Source organism: Chanodichthys erythropterus, chromosome 10 (assembly GCF_024489055.1).
Source record: "Chanodichthys erythropterus isolate Z2021 chromosome 10, ASM2448905v1, whole genome shotgun sequence".
In the NCBI taxonomy this organism is placed as follows: Eukaryota; Metazoa; Chordata; class Actinopteri; order Cypriniformes; family Xenocyprididae; genus Chanodichthys; species Chanodichthys erythropterus.
The window spans coordinates 26,077,390-26,094,003 of record NC_090230.1 but is presented as its reverse complement, the minus strand read 5'-3'; the positions used below and the strand labels follow the sequence as shown (position 1 = coordinate 26,094,003).

The 16,614-nt window shown below is 36.9% G+C and overlaps 1 protein-coding gene across 1 annotated transcript in view; it reads right to left on the bottom strand.

Moving 5' to 3' along the window:
• The window catches only part of fbn2b (fibrillin 2b), a 66,251-nt gene that overhangs the window by 12,430 nt on the left and 37,207 nt on the right, over window positions 1-16,614 (bottom strand). Inside the window, exons 26-51 of the mRNA XM_067396782.1 lie at window positions 15,592-15,717; window positions 15,379-15,507; window positions 15,173-15,298; window positions 14,809-14,934; window positions 13,444-13,566; window positions 13,244-13,369; window positions 12,797-12,922; window positions 12,566-12,688; window positions 12,372-12,494; window positions 12,138-12,263; window positions 9,673-9,795; window positions 9,266-9,388; window positions 9,022-9,183; window positions 8,748-8,816; window positions 8,532-8,657; window positions 7,306-7,431; window positions 7,074-7,223; window positions 6,912-6,983; window positions 6,695-6,820; window positions 6,487-6,612; window positions 4,642-4,767; window positions 4,441-4,557; window positions 2,320-2,448; window positions 1,773-1,892; window positions 1,511-1,636; window positions 32-184 (exon numbers count right to left, since the gene is read on the bottom strand). Of these exons, the coding sequence (XP_067252883.1) occupies window positions 32-184; window positions 1,511-1,636; window positions 1,773-1,892; window positions 2,320-2,448; window positions 4,441-4,557; window positions 4,642-4,767; window positions 6,487-6,612; window positions 6,695-6,820; window positions 6,912-6,983; window positions 7,074-7,223; window positions 7,306-7,431; window positions 8,532-8,657; window positions 8,748-8,816; window positions 9,022-9,183; window positions 9,266-9,388; window positions 9,673-9,795; window positions 12,138-12,263; window positions 12,372-12,494; window positions 12,566-12,688; window positions 12,797-12,922; window positions 13,244-13,369; window positions 13,444-13,566; window positions 14,809-14,934; window positions 15,173-15,298; window positions 15,379-15,507; window positions 15,592-15,717 (3,228 nt within the window). The remainder of the gene's footprint in view (window positions 1-31; window positions 185-1,510; window positions 1,637-1,772; window positions 1,893-2,319; window positions 2,449-4,440; window positions 4,558-4,641; window positions 4,768-6,486; window positions 6,613-6,694; window positions 6,821-6,911; window positions 6,984-7,073; window positions 7,224-7,305; window positions 7,432-8,531; window positions 8,658-8,747; window positions 8,817-9,021; window positions 9,184-9,265; window positions 9,389-9,672; window positions 9,796-12,137; window positions 12,264-12,371; window positions 12,495-12,565; window positions 12,689-12,796; window positions 12,923-13,243; window positions 13,370-13,443; window positions 13,567-14,808; window positions 14,935-15,172; window positions 15,299-15,378; window positions 15,508-15,591; window positions 15,718-16,614) is intronic.

Sequence of the window (16,614 nt, the reverse complement as noted above, 5' to 3'; positions counted from 1 at the left end):
AGCAGAGGGTGTATGGTGAAGCGTGACTGACCCTCGGTCTCGCGCGGGCAGAGTTCGCAGGGGTCGCCCCATCCCTCGCCCGGCAGCAGGTTGCAGCAGCACTTGGCTTTGGTGGTGTTCAGCGGTTTGGGCACCGTACATTTGCCCGATTCAAAGCGTGTGAAACAGAAGCTCTCGCGCGTGTCTGAGGGCATGAAATACACACTCATGTTCATCAATACTCTACATTAAACACATCTAAAGCATCATTAACACCAACTCTTACTAAAACATTATTCAAATCTAAAAGTTTTCTGTTAGTTAAATTTTTAATAAATAATATTAACAATGAACAACTGAATAATTAACTAATGAGACCAAAACATTATATAAAATATATGAAATATTACTAATCTGAAATATATTTAAAATATGTATAGCTCTTATTCATAAATATTTATATGTAAAACATAAATGTATGCTAAATACGGCTAATAAAAGACCATATTTGATCCAATTAAACTGGAAAATATAAATATTTCAACAAATCCATATTTATGAACATTTAAATTTCCACAACTAAGACTATTATTTTAAATACAATTGTAGTTATGAATGGCAACGTATTATATAGAACTTCATATAAAATATATGTATTATGTAAAACATAAATACATGCTAAACACAACTCATAAAACACCGTTTCATCTAATTAAATTGAAAAATATCAATATTTACATGCATATTTAATTATTTTATGTAAAATAAAAATATTCATAGTGTATACAATAATAGTTATTTATGGAAATGTATTATTTAATGGCTTTGTATTACATAAAACATTGATATGAAATATTAGTAATATAACATAAAATTTAAAAAATTATTTAGATTTAGATGTAAAACATAAATTCATGTTAAATACAACTAATAAAACATTTTTATTAAATAAAAATAATATGAATATAAATGGCAACATTCTATAAATCATAAAATATGATTAATAGATATTTAATTGTAAATATTTATGTTGTAAACGAAAAATTGAAAAATGAACAGTTATCAAAGACTAAAAAATCCTGTAACAAATGTTATTTAATGCATTAACTGTCGTAAACTAATGGAAACTTATTATATATGTTAGTAAAGCATATAAAATATGTGAAATAATACTAATATGAATATATAATATATTTAAAGTATGTATATCAATACTTAAAAGCATATTTATGAATACATAAATTTACACAACTAATAAAACTTATTATTATTATTATTTTATTTAATCATAATTTAATATTAAATCAAACAATAGTTACAAACAGTATCATATTCTATAAATCATAAAATATGATTAATATATAAAATGGATATATAACTTTAAATATTTATGATGCTAACCAAAAAAAAAAAAGATTTCTATAATAAATGGCACACAGATGTGTTTAATAAGATCAGTTTGGCTTCGTCCAATCAGATTTCAGGGAACTATAACTGTCCAGTATGTGGTCTGATCTGAGTGCGATCTTACCGAAACAGCGGCGGCCGTTGTCGGACAGGACGAAGCCGGGCTGGCAGATGCACTGGAAGCTTCCCGGCGTGTTTTTACATGTGCCGAACTGACAGATGTTGGGCTCCACGTTGCACTCGTTGATGTCTGTGGAGGAAAAGCACAGAAACGGGTAGAAGGACATGAAAATTACAGCCCACGAGCCCCCGGCGGCAGATGGGACGGGTCAGAGCGGGTTGTGGGTAAATATTTAATTGCGGAGCGTGAGCGACGGCGATCTTACCCACACACTTGTCGTTCTGCACCTCGTATCCGGGAGGACAGATGCAGCGGAAAGATCCGTCCAGATTCTGGCAGGTTCCCGGCTGGCAGGCGCCCGGCAGCGTCACACACTCGTTGATATCTGACCCGTCACAAACACACACTTTACTAGATGCGCACCACATTATACACACACTCATGTCGAGGAAGCTGCTCTGAAGATGACAACTAATAACAATTTTACACAAAAGAATATTTCTGAACAATTATATTTTATTATATTTCTTTTGCGAACAGCAGCTGTGTGGGGACTCTTATTTTAGAATAAGCACTGGGACTCTTATTTTGTCACACTATAGCTCTACACGCTGGAATAAAGCTCAGTGTTTCCCCTGGAGATCTGCTGCACTTTCTGGATGGACTGTATGGATCTGTAGGTGTGTAATTAACTTCCTGTCAGGGTCAGTCTATCCAAACTCGTTCTGGATGAACAGGAAAGGCTTGTGGATCAATAGAAAGGTTTTAGGGATCAATGGTGAGGATTGTAAAGCAGGTTTATTGGCTCTTACCGATGCAGTTCTTGCCGTCCGGCGTCAGGTTATATCCGTCCAGACACAGACACTTGAAGGAGCCCATGCTGTTGATGCACTGGCCGTTCCTGCAGACCTGACTGGCGTGAACGCTGCACTCGTCGATATCTGTCACACACACGCCACATAAACCTTTCAAAACGCTGACACGTCATGATTTACTACCTCTGCTTTGATTAAATACGCTTTAATACACACAGTGTGGCGTTAAAACCACAGTTGCTTTTAGAATCAAAGATGAATGATGATCAATATTGTGCAGCATTTCAACTACAAAATGTTTATAAACATCCGACATTAAATGATCTTTTTTGCTCATACACAGTATTTTGCATGTGTATTATTTTTCAAAAACCTTGAAAAATAGGATTTTGCTTAATGCAAAAAAATATTTTCTCTTTGGCATTTTTACTTTAAAAAATTTCAGAAAGCATTTGTTATTAAATCATTTGTAAAAATATTTAATAAAATAAATGCAAAAATATATTTTCTCTTTGGACATTTTGTTTTAAAATGCTTTCTGCCTTTTTTTTGGTAAAAAAATAATTTAAATATATGCAATAATATATTTTCTCTTTGGCATTTTAGCTTAAAATGCAGAACACAAAATATTTAATAAAATAAAAGGACAAATATATTCTTTCTTTGGCATTTAAATGGGTATTTTATCTTTAAAAAGGGCAGAAATCGAGTATTTATTTTTTACAATCTTCTGTAAAAATATATTTAATAAAATAAATGCAGAAATATATTTTCTCTTGACATTATCTTAAAAAGGCAGAAATCATGTACATTTATATTCATTTTTTTGTAAAAGTATTTAATAAAATAAAGGCAACAATATATTTTCTCTGCACATTTTGTCTTAATACACATGCTTTCTGCATTTTTTAGTAAATATTTTACAGCAAAAATATATTTTCTCTTTGGCATTTTACCTTAAAAAATAGCAGAAAGCATGTGCATTTGTTATTAAATCATTTGTAAAAATATTTAATAAAATAAATGCAAGAAAATATTTTCTCTTTGGACATTTTGTTTTAAAATGCTTAATGCTTTCTACCTTTTTTTTTTGGTAAAAAAATAATTAAGATATATGCAATAATATATTTTCTCTTTGGCATTATTACCTTAAAAAATAGCAGAAAGCATGTGCATTTGTTATTAAATTGTTTGTAAAAAAAAAAGATAATTAAAATACATGCAATAATATATTTTCTCTTTGGCATTTTAGCTTAAAATGCAGAACACAAAATATGTAATAAAATAAAAGGAAAAATATATTATTTCTTTGGCATTTAAATGAGTATTTTATCTTGAAAAAGGGCAGAAATCATGTATTTATTTTTTAAAAAGTTCTGTAAAAATATATTTAATAAAATGCAGAAATATATTTTCTCTTTTGAGGTTTTATCTTAAAAAGGCAGAAATCATATGCATACATTTTTTTTGTAAAAGTATTTAATAAAAAAATGCAAAAATATATTTCCTCTGCATATTTTGTCTTCAAATAAATTCACATGCTTTCTGCCTTTTTAGTAAATATTTTTTTTTTTAAAAATGCAAAAAATAATTTCTCTTTGGCATTTCAGCTTAAATGCAGAAAGCAAAATATTTAATAAAATAAAAGCGAAAAATATGTTCTCTGTTTTGCATTTTAAAGTGCATTTTTCTCTTAAAAAGGCAGAAATTATGTGCATTTATTATATCTTCTTTAAAATTATTTAATAAAATAAATACAAAAATATATGCAAAATTGTATCTATATATTATTTATTTACTATATCACTGACATATAAAATGCACAATTAAAAATCTTGAATATATGCATAAATTTGCATATGTATTTCAAAACTTTAAATTTAAAATTGCAATCCAAAAGAAATGTTCTATGTGCATTTTAAAATGGAAACATTTTAGGTGGTACAACAACTGACCATGCATTTTTTTACATTAATAGATTGTTAATTATGTATTTAAAGAGTTTAAATGGTCAAACTTACACACAAACTTAAGTCAGTGAATTGTGGAAACATGTAATCGCCGTGTTACACTAACAGGCTTGAAGTCATGTGACGTGTGTGATTGTGCAGAACTCACCCATGCAGTCGTTGTTGTGCGTGAGCTCGAAGCCGGGGAAGCACAGACAGTTGTAGGAGCCCACGGTGTTCTTACAGGTGCCGTTTCCACACGGCTGCCGGTCGCACTCGTCAATATCTGCCGGACACAATGACATCATCACATGTCCAGATGCACCTCAGACCGCTTCAGGCGTGAAAACCAGCGCGGACGCTCACTCACCCATGCACATGGTCTGGTCCGCCGTGGTCTTGAAGCCGTTGTGGCACAGACAGCGGAAGCTACCCTGAGTGTCGATGCATTGGCCGTGACTGCAGATGTTCGGGATCTCCTGACACTCGTTACGGTCTGACCAACAGGGAAGAAGAGTTATTTCAGATTTTGAATAAGCTTTCATTTTTATACGTTTGGTTTTCATGTTATTTTTAGTTCATGACAACTCTAGGAATAGTTCTAGCATGTTATTAAATATGGTGATTTTGGTCTTGGTTCGCTGGATCTTCTACTGCTAATACAGTGAGCGTGTAAGATCTGCTGCTGCATAAATAAACATACAGAAATCCTGCAGCAGATCTAGGCAGGTGGAGCTGGGGAGGTGGAGGGGCTCAGAGGTAGTCTGACAGGCTTACAGCAAACACTGAACCTGACTGTTTACATGCTGAGCAAGCATCCCATTGGCTACAGGAGGTAATGATGAGATGGTTTTCATATTGCATGTAAAGGACTGATGCGCCCTCTAGAGTTTCATAACTGAACATGGCTGTCTTTTTTGTCTTTTTTTTTAAACAGTGCTATTTATTTGTGAACTTATGTGCAAAAGTGCAGCAACAATTTAGCAAATTGGTACTGCTTAAATTATTTTATTTAGTTTTATTTCATTTTGCAGCATTCTTTTATGGTACATTTTATCATGGCACATTTTATAACTGCATTCTGTTGCATTTTATAATGGTGAATTCTGGCTCATTCTATTATGACTCATTTTACTATGGTGCGCTCTTATGGTGCATTCTATTATTGCTCAATTTATTATGGCAAATTCTATTATGACGCATTCTAAAATGATGCATTCTACTATTGCGCCATCTATCATGGCACATTCTAAAATGGTGTGTTCCAAAATGGCGCATTCTATTACAGCACATTCTAAAATGGCACTTTCTATTATGGCACATTCTATTACAGCGCATTCTACAGTGACGCATTCTATTATGGCACACACTATTATGGCGCATTCTAAAATGACATTCTATTATTGATTCTATTAGGCACATTCAGGTGCATTCTAAAATGGCACATTCTGGCGCATTCTATTACTTATTCTATTATGGCTCTTTCTATTATGGCACTTCTATTACAGCGGATTCTAAAATGACTCATTCTATTATGGCTCATTATATTATGGTGCATTCTATAATGACATTCTATTATTGCTCAATCTTTTATGGCACATTCTATTATGACGCATTCTAAAATGATGCATTCTACTATTGCGCATGCTATTATGGCTCTTTTTATTATGGTGCATTCTAAAATGGCGCATTCTATTATTGCTCATCCTATTATGGCGCATTCTAAAATGACATTCTATTATTGCTCATTCTTTTATGGCACATTCTGGTGTATTCTATTATGGCGCATTCTAAAACGGCACATTCTGGCGCATTCTATTATGGCACATTTTTTATTTTTATTTATTTAACCAAGAAGGTTCCAATAAGATACAATATCTCTTCTACTAGTGAGTCCCGGTCATTCTAAAATTGCACATTCTGGCACATTCTGTTATGGCGCATTGTGAGCAAAACTGCAGAAACAGTTTAGTAAATTATGACTGCTTAAATTAATTTATTTTGCTGCATTCTATTATGAGCCTCATTTGCATAAAATGCTGTTTTTCCCAGAAAAGAACGGCAGAACTATTTTACACTTTATAAGACAGATGCTGCGACATAATGCCAGCACATACTGTTAATTAAGAGTTCTGAGTGAAAAAAACGAAGCAAACTGAAAGAAAAACCTTTGGATTTGTAATGTTTTTATCGGTCAAAGCGGAGACTGACTCACCCACACACGCTCCGCTGGGCGACAGCTTGAATCCGACCAAACATTCGCAGCGGTAGCTGCCGGGGATGTTGATGCAGTTGGCGTTGCGCTGGCACAGGTTGTCGCCGCTATTGCACTCGTCAATATCTGAGGTCGAGAAAGTCCAGAAGGTGTCAGTGGAGGAATACGACAACAATCTTTGGAAAAACTGCGTCCGCAGCGTCGGTACCTTCACATATGAGCAGGATGTTGTTGTAGCTGAAGCCCATGGGACACTCGCAGCGGAAGCTCCCGATCTGGTTGATGCACACGCCGTTAGCGCAGATGCCCTGGATCTCGCGACACTCATCGATGTCTGACGGAGGTTGAGCAGAAAAGTTTGTACGATCTGTTCGGTTCATGCTGACTTTTATGCTGTTGAAATGTGACGTTTATGTGGAACTCACCAACGGGTTTTCCAGTATGAATGTCGATGATGAAACCAGGAACCTGATTTCCGCACAGAAGCTGGTACTCGGCTACAGGAGACAGAAATAACCACAAATCCGTGTGAATATTCAAACTAGCAGCAGCGTCAGGTATTGCGGACCGTTGAGAGAGACACTCACAGGTGGCCGGGGTCGGACAGGCCTCGCAGGGTCGGTTCCAGGCTTTGCCCACGTTATACGCGCAGCAGCACATCTTCTTGGTCATGTTGAAGGACAGCTCGTTCTCGCAGGTGTCGTTGAAGTTGCGATAGCACACGCTCTTTCTCATATCTGATCATCCAAGAAGAAAAACACACAAAATGACTCCAAAGGCCCTGGTTGAGAGCCAGAACGCTGGATGACGAGGTCTTACCCATGCAGTTGTTTCCTCCGTTGACCTGCATGTACTCGGGCGGGCAGACGCAGGTGTAGTTACCCAGCGTGTTGTAGCAGGTTCCCGGGCCGCAGATGCCCGGGTGCACCGTACATTCGTCGATATCTGTGAGAGAATCAGTCAAAAAAATATCAGTCAATATTCAACGACTCCAACTCTTTCTGTCTTAAAAAATCCATTCATAAAGTTACTAATCATTACACTTCAATAAATATCAAATCAAAGTAAAAAAATATTAAATTGAAATATAAATTTATGATACTAAAATACTCTGACATTTAATTTAATCATTTTATATTAAATTTAATTTAATTACAAATACAGAAATAAAATAATAAGAAATACATTTATGCAGTAAATCAAGGTTACTAAACATTAAAATTCAATAAATGTAATTTAATTGGTAAATAAATTTTACATATTAAAATTCATATAAAATGTCATTGAAATATGAATATATAAATCACTTAATTGTTAATTACTCTTATTATTTAAATGTGAAAAACACAAATAAATTAATTTATAATAAAATAAGGTTACTAAATATTACAAGTAATCAATCAAAATATTAATATTAATTATATTATTAAAAATAAATTTCATTGAAATATTAATATAGACTGTTAATTAATAGTTCATTGTTTTTAGTACTTAATTACATACATTAATTAATTTAAATAAATTAAGGTTACTAAACATTAAAATAAATTAATATAAATATTTCTTTGAAATATTAATAAATATTAATTAATTGATAATTATTTTTATTTTAATTACATACATTATATATAAAAATAAAAAATATATTAAAGTCACAAAACCTTCAAATGAATAACTCAAAATATTATTATACATTAAAATAATAAAAATATATATTTAATAATTTAATTGAAAAATGTATCAAATTGTTTAATTAGTTAATTATTTTTTATAATTTAATCCAAAGTAAATTACACAAGTAAATCAATTAATTCATAAAAAATAAATTAAGGTTACTAAACATTAAAATGAATCAATCAAAATATTAATTGAAATATTGAAATATTAATAAACAATGTTTAATTAAAATCTTATTATTTTTACAATTTAATTAAAAATAAATGAATTCATAAGAAATTAATTTAGGTAATTATAATACATTAACATTAAATCGATCAAAATATTATCTCAGTTTCAGCAGCTCAAATGACTGGCATTCTTGAGACCTTCACAAATGCGCGTCTCCTCGTTGAGGTAGTATCCCGCGGGACACTCGCACTGGAAGCTGCCGAAGGTGTTGACACAGTTTCCCCCCTGGCACAGGCCGGGCAGCTCCTGGCATTCGTCTATGTCTGATGTGGGACAGAGAGAGAGAGAGAGAGAGTCATTACCGCAAACACTCCAAGCTTCATCCTGCTGCCCGCGGCCCGATCCGTCCTTACCCTCTAGGATGACCGTGATGGGGTTGGGCCGGAAGCCTTCTCCTCCGGGACACAGGGTTTTGTACTCGGCTGTGAGGAGACAGAATTCATCAGGGCGTCAGTGAAGGGTGAAATTCAGCAGTTTTTGCTCATGGCACAAAGACTTTGTTAGGCATTTTCCATTGTCATGTGGTTTTACATTATGAATAATACTTAATAGCTCAGCAGAATTCATATTTCTGTAAAAAAAAATTTATGTATGTAATTTCTACAGTGAATGGAGTATAGTCCGTACTGGAGTTGACGGGAGGGCAGAGTTCACACGGGTTTCCCCAGGCTCCGCCCAGCGAGCAGCAGCAGGACGCGCGGGTCACGCCCACTCCGATCTCAGCGCTACAGGAGATCCCGCCGTCGCCGCGGTCCAGAGTGTCCAGGAAACAGTTTCCCACACGCGTGTCTGTCCGAGGGGAAGTGGATTACGGCTCTTTAGTTTCACACTTGTACATGAGCAGTAATGAGGAGCTGAGCGTGGGACGTACCGACACAGCCGACTCCGGACGGGTTGAGCTCGAAGTCCGGCGGGCAGTTGCACAGGTAGCTGCCGGGCAGGTTCACACACACGCCGTTGATGCAGTTCACCGGGTCGAAACACTCGTTGATGTCTGTCAAAGTCAGACGGAAAAGAGACGTGTGAGACAGAACTGAGAAAAACCAGCGGGATTTGTGGCTGTGAATTAATGTAATTAAGTTATATAGTATTTTTATGATTTAATTAAATGTAAATTACACAAAGAAATAAAATAATTTATAAAAAAACACATATAAAAACGTAATTTATGGCCATGATGCTCACACTGAGGCCCTTCTGTAGATGTCTCCTGAAATGAGCTGGTGATCTGCAGGCTGAAGTGTGTGTGTGTGTGTGTGTGTGTGTGTGTTTTGTCACCTGTGCAGTTTCCTCCGCTGCGGTCCAGCTCGTAGCCGTAGTCGCAGATGCAGCGGAACATCCCCGGCAGGTTCTGACACGACCCGAACACACAGATGTTCTGGAAGTTGCACTCGTCGATGTCTGACAGACGACACACAGTGCTGTGAGTAAGTGTGTGTTACTGTAGGTGTGTTGCTGTGTGTGTGTGTATGTGTGTTACTGTAGGTGTGTGTGCGCGTGTAGGTGTGTTTGTTACTGTGTGTGTTACTGTAGGTGTGTTACTGTGTGTGTGTTACTGTAGGTGTGTGTTACTGTGCATGCATGTGTTACTGTGTGTGTGTTACTGTAGGTTTCGTGTGTTTCTGTAGGTGTGAGTGTTACTGTAAGTGTGTGCTTGTAGGTGTGTTACTGTATGTGCGTGTTTTATTTTGTGCGTTACTGTAGGTGTGTATGCGCATGTAGGTGTGTTACTGTATGTGAGTGTGTTACTGTAAGCGTGTTACTGTGGGTGTGTTATTGTGCCTGTGTTACTGTATGTGTGTGTTAATGTAGGTATGTTACTGTGTGTTACTGTAGGTGTGTTACTGTGTGTGTGTTACTGTAGGTGTGTGTTACTGTGCATGCATGTGTTACTGTGTGTGTGTTACTGTAGGTTTCGTGTGTTTCTGTAGGTGTGTGTGTTACTGTAAGTGTGTGCTTGTAGGTGTGTTACTGTATGTGCGTGTTTTATTTTGTGTGTTACTGTAGGTGTTACTGTGCGTTACTGTAGGTGTGTATGCGCATGTAGGTGTGTTACTGTATGTGAGTGTGTTACTGTAAGCGTGTTACTGTGGGTGTGTTATTGTGCCTGTGTTACTGTATGTGTGTGTTAATGTAGGTATGTTACTGTGCGTTACTGTAGGTGTGTTACTGTGTGTGTGTTACTGTAGGTGTGTGTTACTGTGCATGCATGTGTTACTGTGTGTGTGTTACTGTAGGTTTCGTGTGTTTCTGTAGGTGTGTGTGTTACTGTAAGTGTGTGCTTGTAGGTGTGTTACTGTATGTGCGTGTTTTATTTTGTGTGTTACTGTAGGTGTTACTGTGCGTTACTGTAGGTGTGTATGCGCATGTAGGTGTGTTACTGTATGTGAGTGTGTTACTGTAAGCGTGTTACTGTGGGTGTGTTATTGTGCCTGTGTTACTGTATGTGTGTGTTAATGTAGGTATGTTACTGTGCGTTACTGTAGGTGTGTATGCGCATGTAGGTGTGTTACTGTATGTGCGTGTTTTACTGTAGGTGTGAGTGTGTTACTGTAAGTGTGTTATTGTGCCTGTGTTACTGTATGTGTGTGTTACTTTAGGTATGTTACTGTATGTGTGTTACTGTAGGTGTGTGTTACTGTCGGTATGTTACTGTAGGTGTGTGTGTTACTGTAGGTGTGTGTTACTTTGTGTGTTACTGTAGGTGTGTGTGCATGTAGGTGTGTTACTGTATGTGTGTGTTACTGTGCGTGTGTTACTGTAGGGGGTGTGTTACTGTATGTGTGTGTTACTGTATGTTTGTGTGTTACTGTAGGTGTGTGTTACTGTAGGTATCTTACTGTGTGTGTGTGTGTTACTGTATGTGTGTTACTGTATGTGTGTTACTGTAGGTGTTACCGTACCTGTTACTGTAGGTGTGTGTTACTGTAGGTATCTTACTGTGTGTGTGTTACTGTATGTGTGTTACTGTATGTGTGTTACTGTATGTGTGTTGCTGTAGGTGTGTGTTACTGTAGGTGTGTGTTACTGTAGGTGTGTGTTACTGTAGGTGTGTTACTGTATGTGTGTGTGTCTTACTGTATGTGTGTTACTGTATGTGTGTTACTGTAGGTGTTACCGTACCTGTTACTGTAGGTGTGTGTTACTGTAGGTATCTTACTGTGTGTGTGTTACTGTATGTGTGTTACTGTATGTGTGTTACTGTATGTGTGTTGCTGTAGGTGTGTGTTACTGTAGGTGTGTGTTACTGTAGGTGTGTGTTACTGTAGGTGTGTTACTGTATGTGTGTGTGTCTTACTGTATGTGTGTTACTGTATGTGTGTTACTGTAGGTGTGTTACTATAGGTGTGTTACTGTATGTGTGTGTGTGTGTGTTACTGTATGTGTGTGTGTTACTGTGTGTGTTACTGTAGGTGTGTGTTACTGTGTGTGTGTTACTGTGTGTGTTACTGTGTGTGTGTTACTGTAGGTGTGTGTGCATGTAGGTGTGTTACTGTGTGTGTGTTACTGTATGTGTGTGTGTGCGTGTAGGTGTGTGGTACTGGGGGTGTGTGTTATTGTGCATGTATTACTGTAGGTTTGTGTGTGTTAATGTGTGCGTGTTACTTCAGGGGTGTGTGTATGTTACAGTAGGTGTGTGTGTGTGTGTTACTGTATGTGTTTGTGTGTGTTAGAGTAGGTCTGAGTGTTACTGTAAGTGTGTATGTTTGTGTGTTACAGCAGGTGTGTGTGTGTGTTTGTACCCTGGCAGGCCTTGCTGTCGTCAGTCGGGGTGAAGCCCATCTCACACTCGCAGCGGTATCCTCCCGGAGCGTTCAGACACTGGCCGTTCTCACACAGGTTCACATTATCCGCGCACTCATCCATGTCTGCAGGTAAACAGACAGAGAGTCTCTTCAAAATCTCAGAACAACGCTTTCATTCATGTCTGTTTTCATAGGATCATTTATCAGATAAAGTTGAGCAGCCTGACGTACCGGAGCAGCTGAATCCGTCTCCGTTGAATCCCTCCCTGCAGGAGCAGCGGTACGAGCCCGGCGTGTTCATGCACTCGGCGTTGGGGTTACAGTTGTGCTCTTCGGTAATGCACTCGTCAACATCTGCAGACACAGAATCAGACTCAGACTGCGTTCGGAGAGGAACGTGACGCTGATGATCGCTCCACACTCACCGATGCATTTGATGCCGTCGCCTTCCCAGCCGTCACGACAGCGGCACTTGAAGCTGCCGGGAACGTTGACGCAGGCCGCGTGCATGTCGCAGTTATGAGCGCCGATCTCGCATTCATCGATATCTGAAAAACAATCAAAGCTGCTTCAGACCAGCTCACATGTTCCAAACACCAGCCTGGTTTGGTTTGATCGGGTTCGAGGTGGACTGGAGTCTCGTTCCCGTGCCATACCTGTGCAACCGGTCGAGCCCTTCTTCACGAAGTATCCCAGCTGACAGTGGCAGATGAAGGACCCTTTAGTGTTCTCACAGTCGCCGTGGAGACAGATGTTGGGATTCAGGTCGCACTCATTGACATCTGGACCGTAGCATCAGGAAATAATACCAACATACAAATTAATAAAATACACAGTGCACTATCATCACTAAATATTACAATAAAATATATATATATATATATATATATATATATATATATATATATATATATATATATATATATATATATATATATAAAATTGGAAATAAACAAATAGATCAAATAAAATATTCATAAAATAAATCAATATGGCTAAACATTAAAATTAAATGTAAAATTAATTAATTAAATTACTATCTTTTTTTTAAAAGTATAACAAAAATGTGATAAAATCAAATATTAATTCAAATCAAATCTCACCGATGCAGGTCCTCATGTCCATGGAGGCCATGAATCCGTCGTAGCAGAGGCAGCGATATTCTCCGGGGATGTTCGTACACTGACCGCCATCACAGATGTCGGGCGAGTCTTCGCACTCGTCGATGTCTACGGAAAGAGCCGAGGGTCAGTCTGAGAGGACGTGCGCGAGCGTCTCGTGTGTGTGTTTGTGTGTGTCTCACCGGCGCAAGTCCTGAGGTCGGGCATGAGCGCGTAACCTTCGCTGCAGCTGCATTCGTAACTGCCCTCCGAGTTCGTGCAGTGAGTGTCGCAGCCGCCGTTCATGATGGTGCACTCGTCGATATCTGCCATGACACAAAACATGCTTTCTTGCTGAGTCTCCTTACAAAAGGCAGCATATCACGTCAATTAAAAGTAAAGGATTACTTGTGTTCATTTGTGTAACTTACTTTTAGTGAAACACATATTAACATAACTCATAAAAATGAATACAAGATATAAATCAAGGTTACTAAATATTAAAATAAATGTAAAATTATTAAATTCAAAGTAAATTACACAAATAAAAAATAATTAAAAATATTAAAAATATTTTGTCTATGGATGTTTGTGAAAGTTTTGGGATGTTTGCAGATTTTTCTGGATGTTTGCAGATGTTTGGGAATGTTTATGGATGTTTTGGGATGTTTTGGAATGGTTACGGATGTTTTGGGATGTTTGCGGATGTTTGAATATGTTTGCAGATGTTTGGGAATGTTTTGGGATGTTTGCAGTTTTTTAGGAATGTTTGCAGATGTTTTGGGATGTTTGAGGATGTTTGGGAATGTTTACGGATGTTTTGGGATGATTACGGATGTTTGGGAATGTGTGCGGATGTTTGGTAATGTTTGTAGATGTTTTGGGACGTTTGGGAATGTTTACGGATGTTTTGTGATGTTTGTGGATGTTTTGAGAAGTTTGGGAATGTTTGCAGATGTTTGCGGATGTTTGGGAATGTTTACGGATGTTTTGGGAATGTGTGGGGACCTTTTCAGATGTTTGGGGGTGTTTGCGGATGTTTGGAGATGTTTCTGGATGTTTGCAGATGTTTGGGAATGTTTACAGATGTTTGGGAATGTTTATGGATGCTTTGGAATCGTTGCGGATGTTTTGAGATGTTTTGGGATGTTTGCAGTTTTTTGGGAATGTTTACAGATGTTTTGGGATGTTTGGGAATATTTGCGGATGTTTGGGAATGTGTGCGGATGTTTGGTAATGTTTGTAGATGTTTTGAGAAGTTTGGGAATGTTTGCAGATGTTTGTGGACGTTTGGGAATGTTTACGGATGTTTTGGGATGTTTGCGGATGTTTTGGGAATGTTTGGGGGTGTTTGCGGATGTTTGGAGATGTTTCTGGATGTTTACAGATGTTTGGGAATGTTTATGGATGCTTTGGAATGGTTGCGGATGTTTTGAGATGTTTTGGGAGGTTTGCGGATGTTTTGGGAATATGTGGGGATGTTTTCAGATGTTTGGGGATGTTTGCATGTTTGGGAATGTTTGCAGATGTTTGGGAATGTTTGCGGATGTTTGCAGACGTTTGCTCACCCACACAGCCCTGTCTGTCGGGCGTCACCTGGTATCCCGTGTTGCAGGAGCACTGGTAGGTTCCCACCATGTTCACACACTGACCGTTCTTACACAGGTTATCGCTCAGCTGACACTCGTTCACATCTGTAAACAATTATAATTATTGATGTACAGAAAAAAGGTTTGATATTTTATACAAATCCATTTATATTTAAATGGTGGTTATAATATTAATAATAATTTATTTTAATGCTCTTTATTATTTATGATACATTTGAATACTATTTAAATGAAGTACTAATAAAACTAATAAAATAAAAGAATACAGTTATTTTAATTAAATATGAATTGGTATAAATATGAAAAGGTGGAGCTTCTGTACCTTCACAGGCAGATGCTTCAGTGTTCAGCTGGTGTCCTTGAGGACAGTCGCACTCATAACTGCCCTCTGTGTTCAGACACGTGCCTCCGCGACACAGCAGCGGGTCCCGCTCGCACTCGTCCACGTCTACGGGACAGAGAGAGACACTGTGAGACTGTGCAGCGTTTCAAAGGCCTGGGGAAACGTCAAGGGCTCTGGTGTCTCACCCATGCAGTTCTTCATCATCATAAAGCCGCTCTCGTAGCCATCGAAACACTCGCACTCGAAGCTGCCCGGCGTGTTGACGCAGACGCCGTGTCCGCACAGGTCAGGAGAGATGGTGCACTCGTCAATATCTGCCGGAATGACGGAAACAACGTGAGCGATACACAGAAACACGTGGTGTTTGATTTAGATGTGGTTTCGGGTGAGATATGGACCTGTGCAGTTCCTCTCCTCCATGGTGAGGGCGAAACCGCTGTCACAGCGACACTTGAAGCTCCCGATGGTGTTTCGGCACGTCCCGTGAGTGCACAGGCCTTTGAACACCTTACATTCGTTCACATCTACAGAGAAAAACAGGGTTGATAATGAAGTCCCTTTCAGGCAATGCATTTCGCTCACCCGGCCATCTTTGAAACGCTGTTTCAGTCATACGAGTGCAGCTCCTGTCTCTTTGAATGGGGAAACATCAAATTCTCCAAAGCTGTTTAGATTACCATTAAATTTCATATCTGAAGCCAATGAAATCTCTTATTCATAGTAATATGAGTGCAGCTTCTTTTCATCTAGTCTTTGATTATAACATCATTATCCCACACACAAAAAATATCAGTGGTCTTAAATCTTACTGTATAATTTGTGTATATAAGTGTGATGTAAAAAAATCAGTAAAATTAGTGTGCAGAAAGCAAAAAAAAAAAAAAATAAAAAATTAATTTAACAAAAATGTTCTATTATATACAAATTTGAATATATCCATTTATAATTAAATGGTGGTAATACTATTACTACTACTACTAATAATAATAAAATAATAAAACTATGTATAATTTATTATATTTAATATAATACTATTTCTGTTAACTTATATAAACTATAACTTGACTAATAAAAGGAAGTAATAAAACAAATTAAATAAATGAATACAGTTATTTGATTAATCAAATATTAATTGTTAAAAATACAAAATATTACTCTAATAAAATTGCAGAAAAATGTACAGAAAAGTAAAAATCTGGTAAAATTTGGTAAATAAATGTTTTTTTATTATAAAAAAGTAAAAAAAAATCAGGCTAGTTTGGTTGCATCTGTAATGATTATTATTTTTAAATTATTTATATTATTTGTAATTATTTATATTATTATGTGAATTTTGATTTTAAAACACATTCATCTTTAATATATATATATATATATATATATATATATATATATATATATATATATATATATATATATAT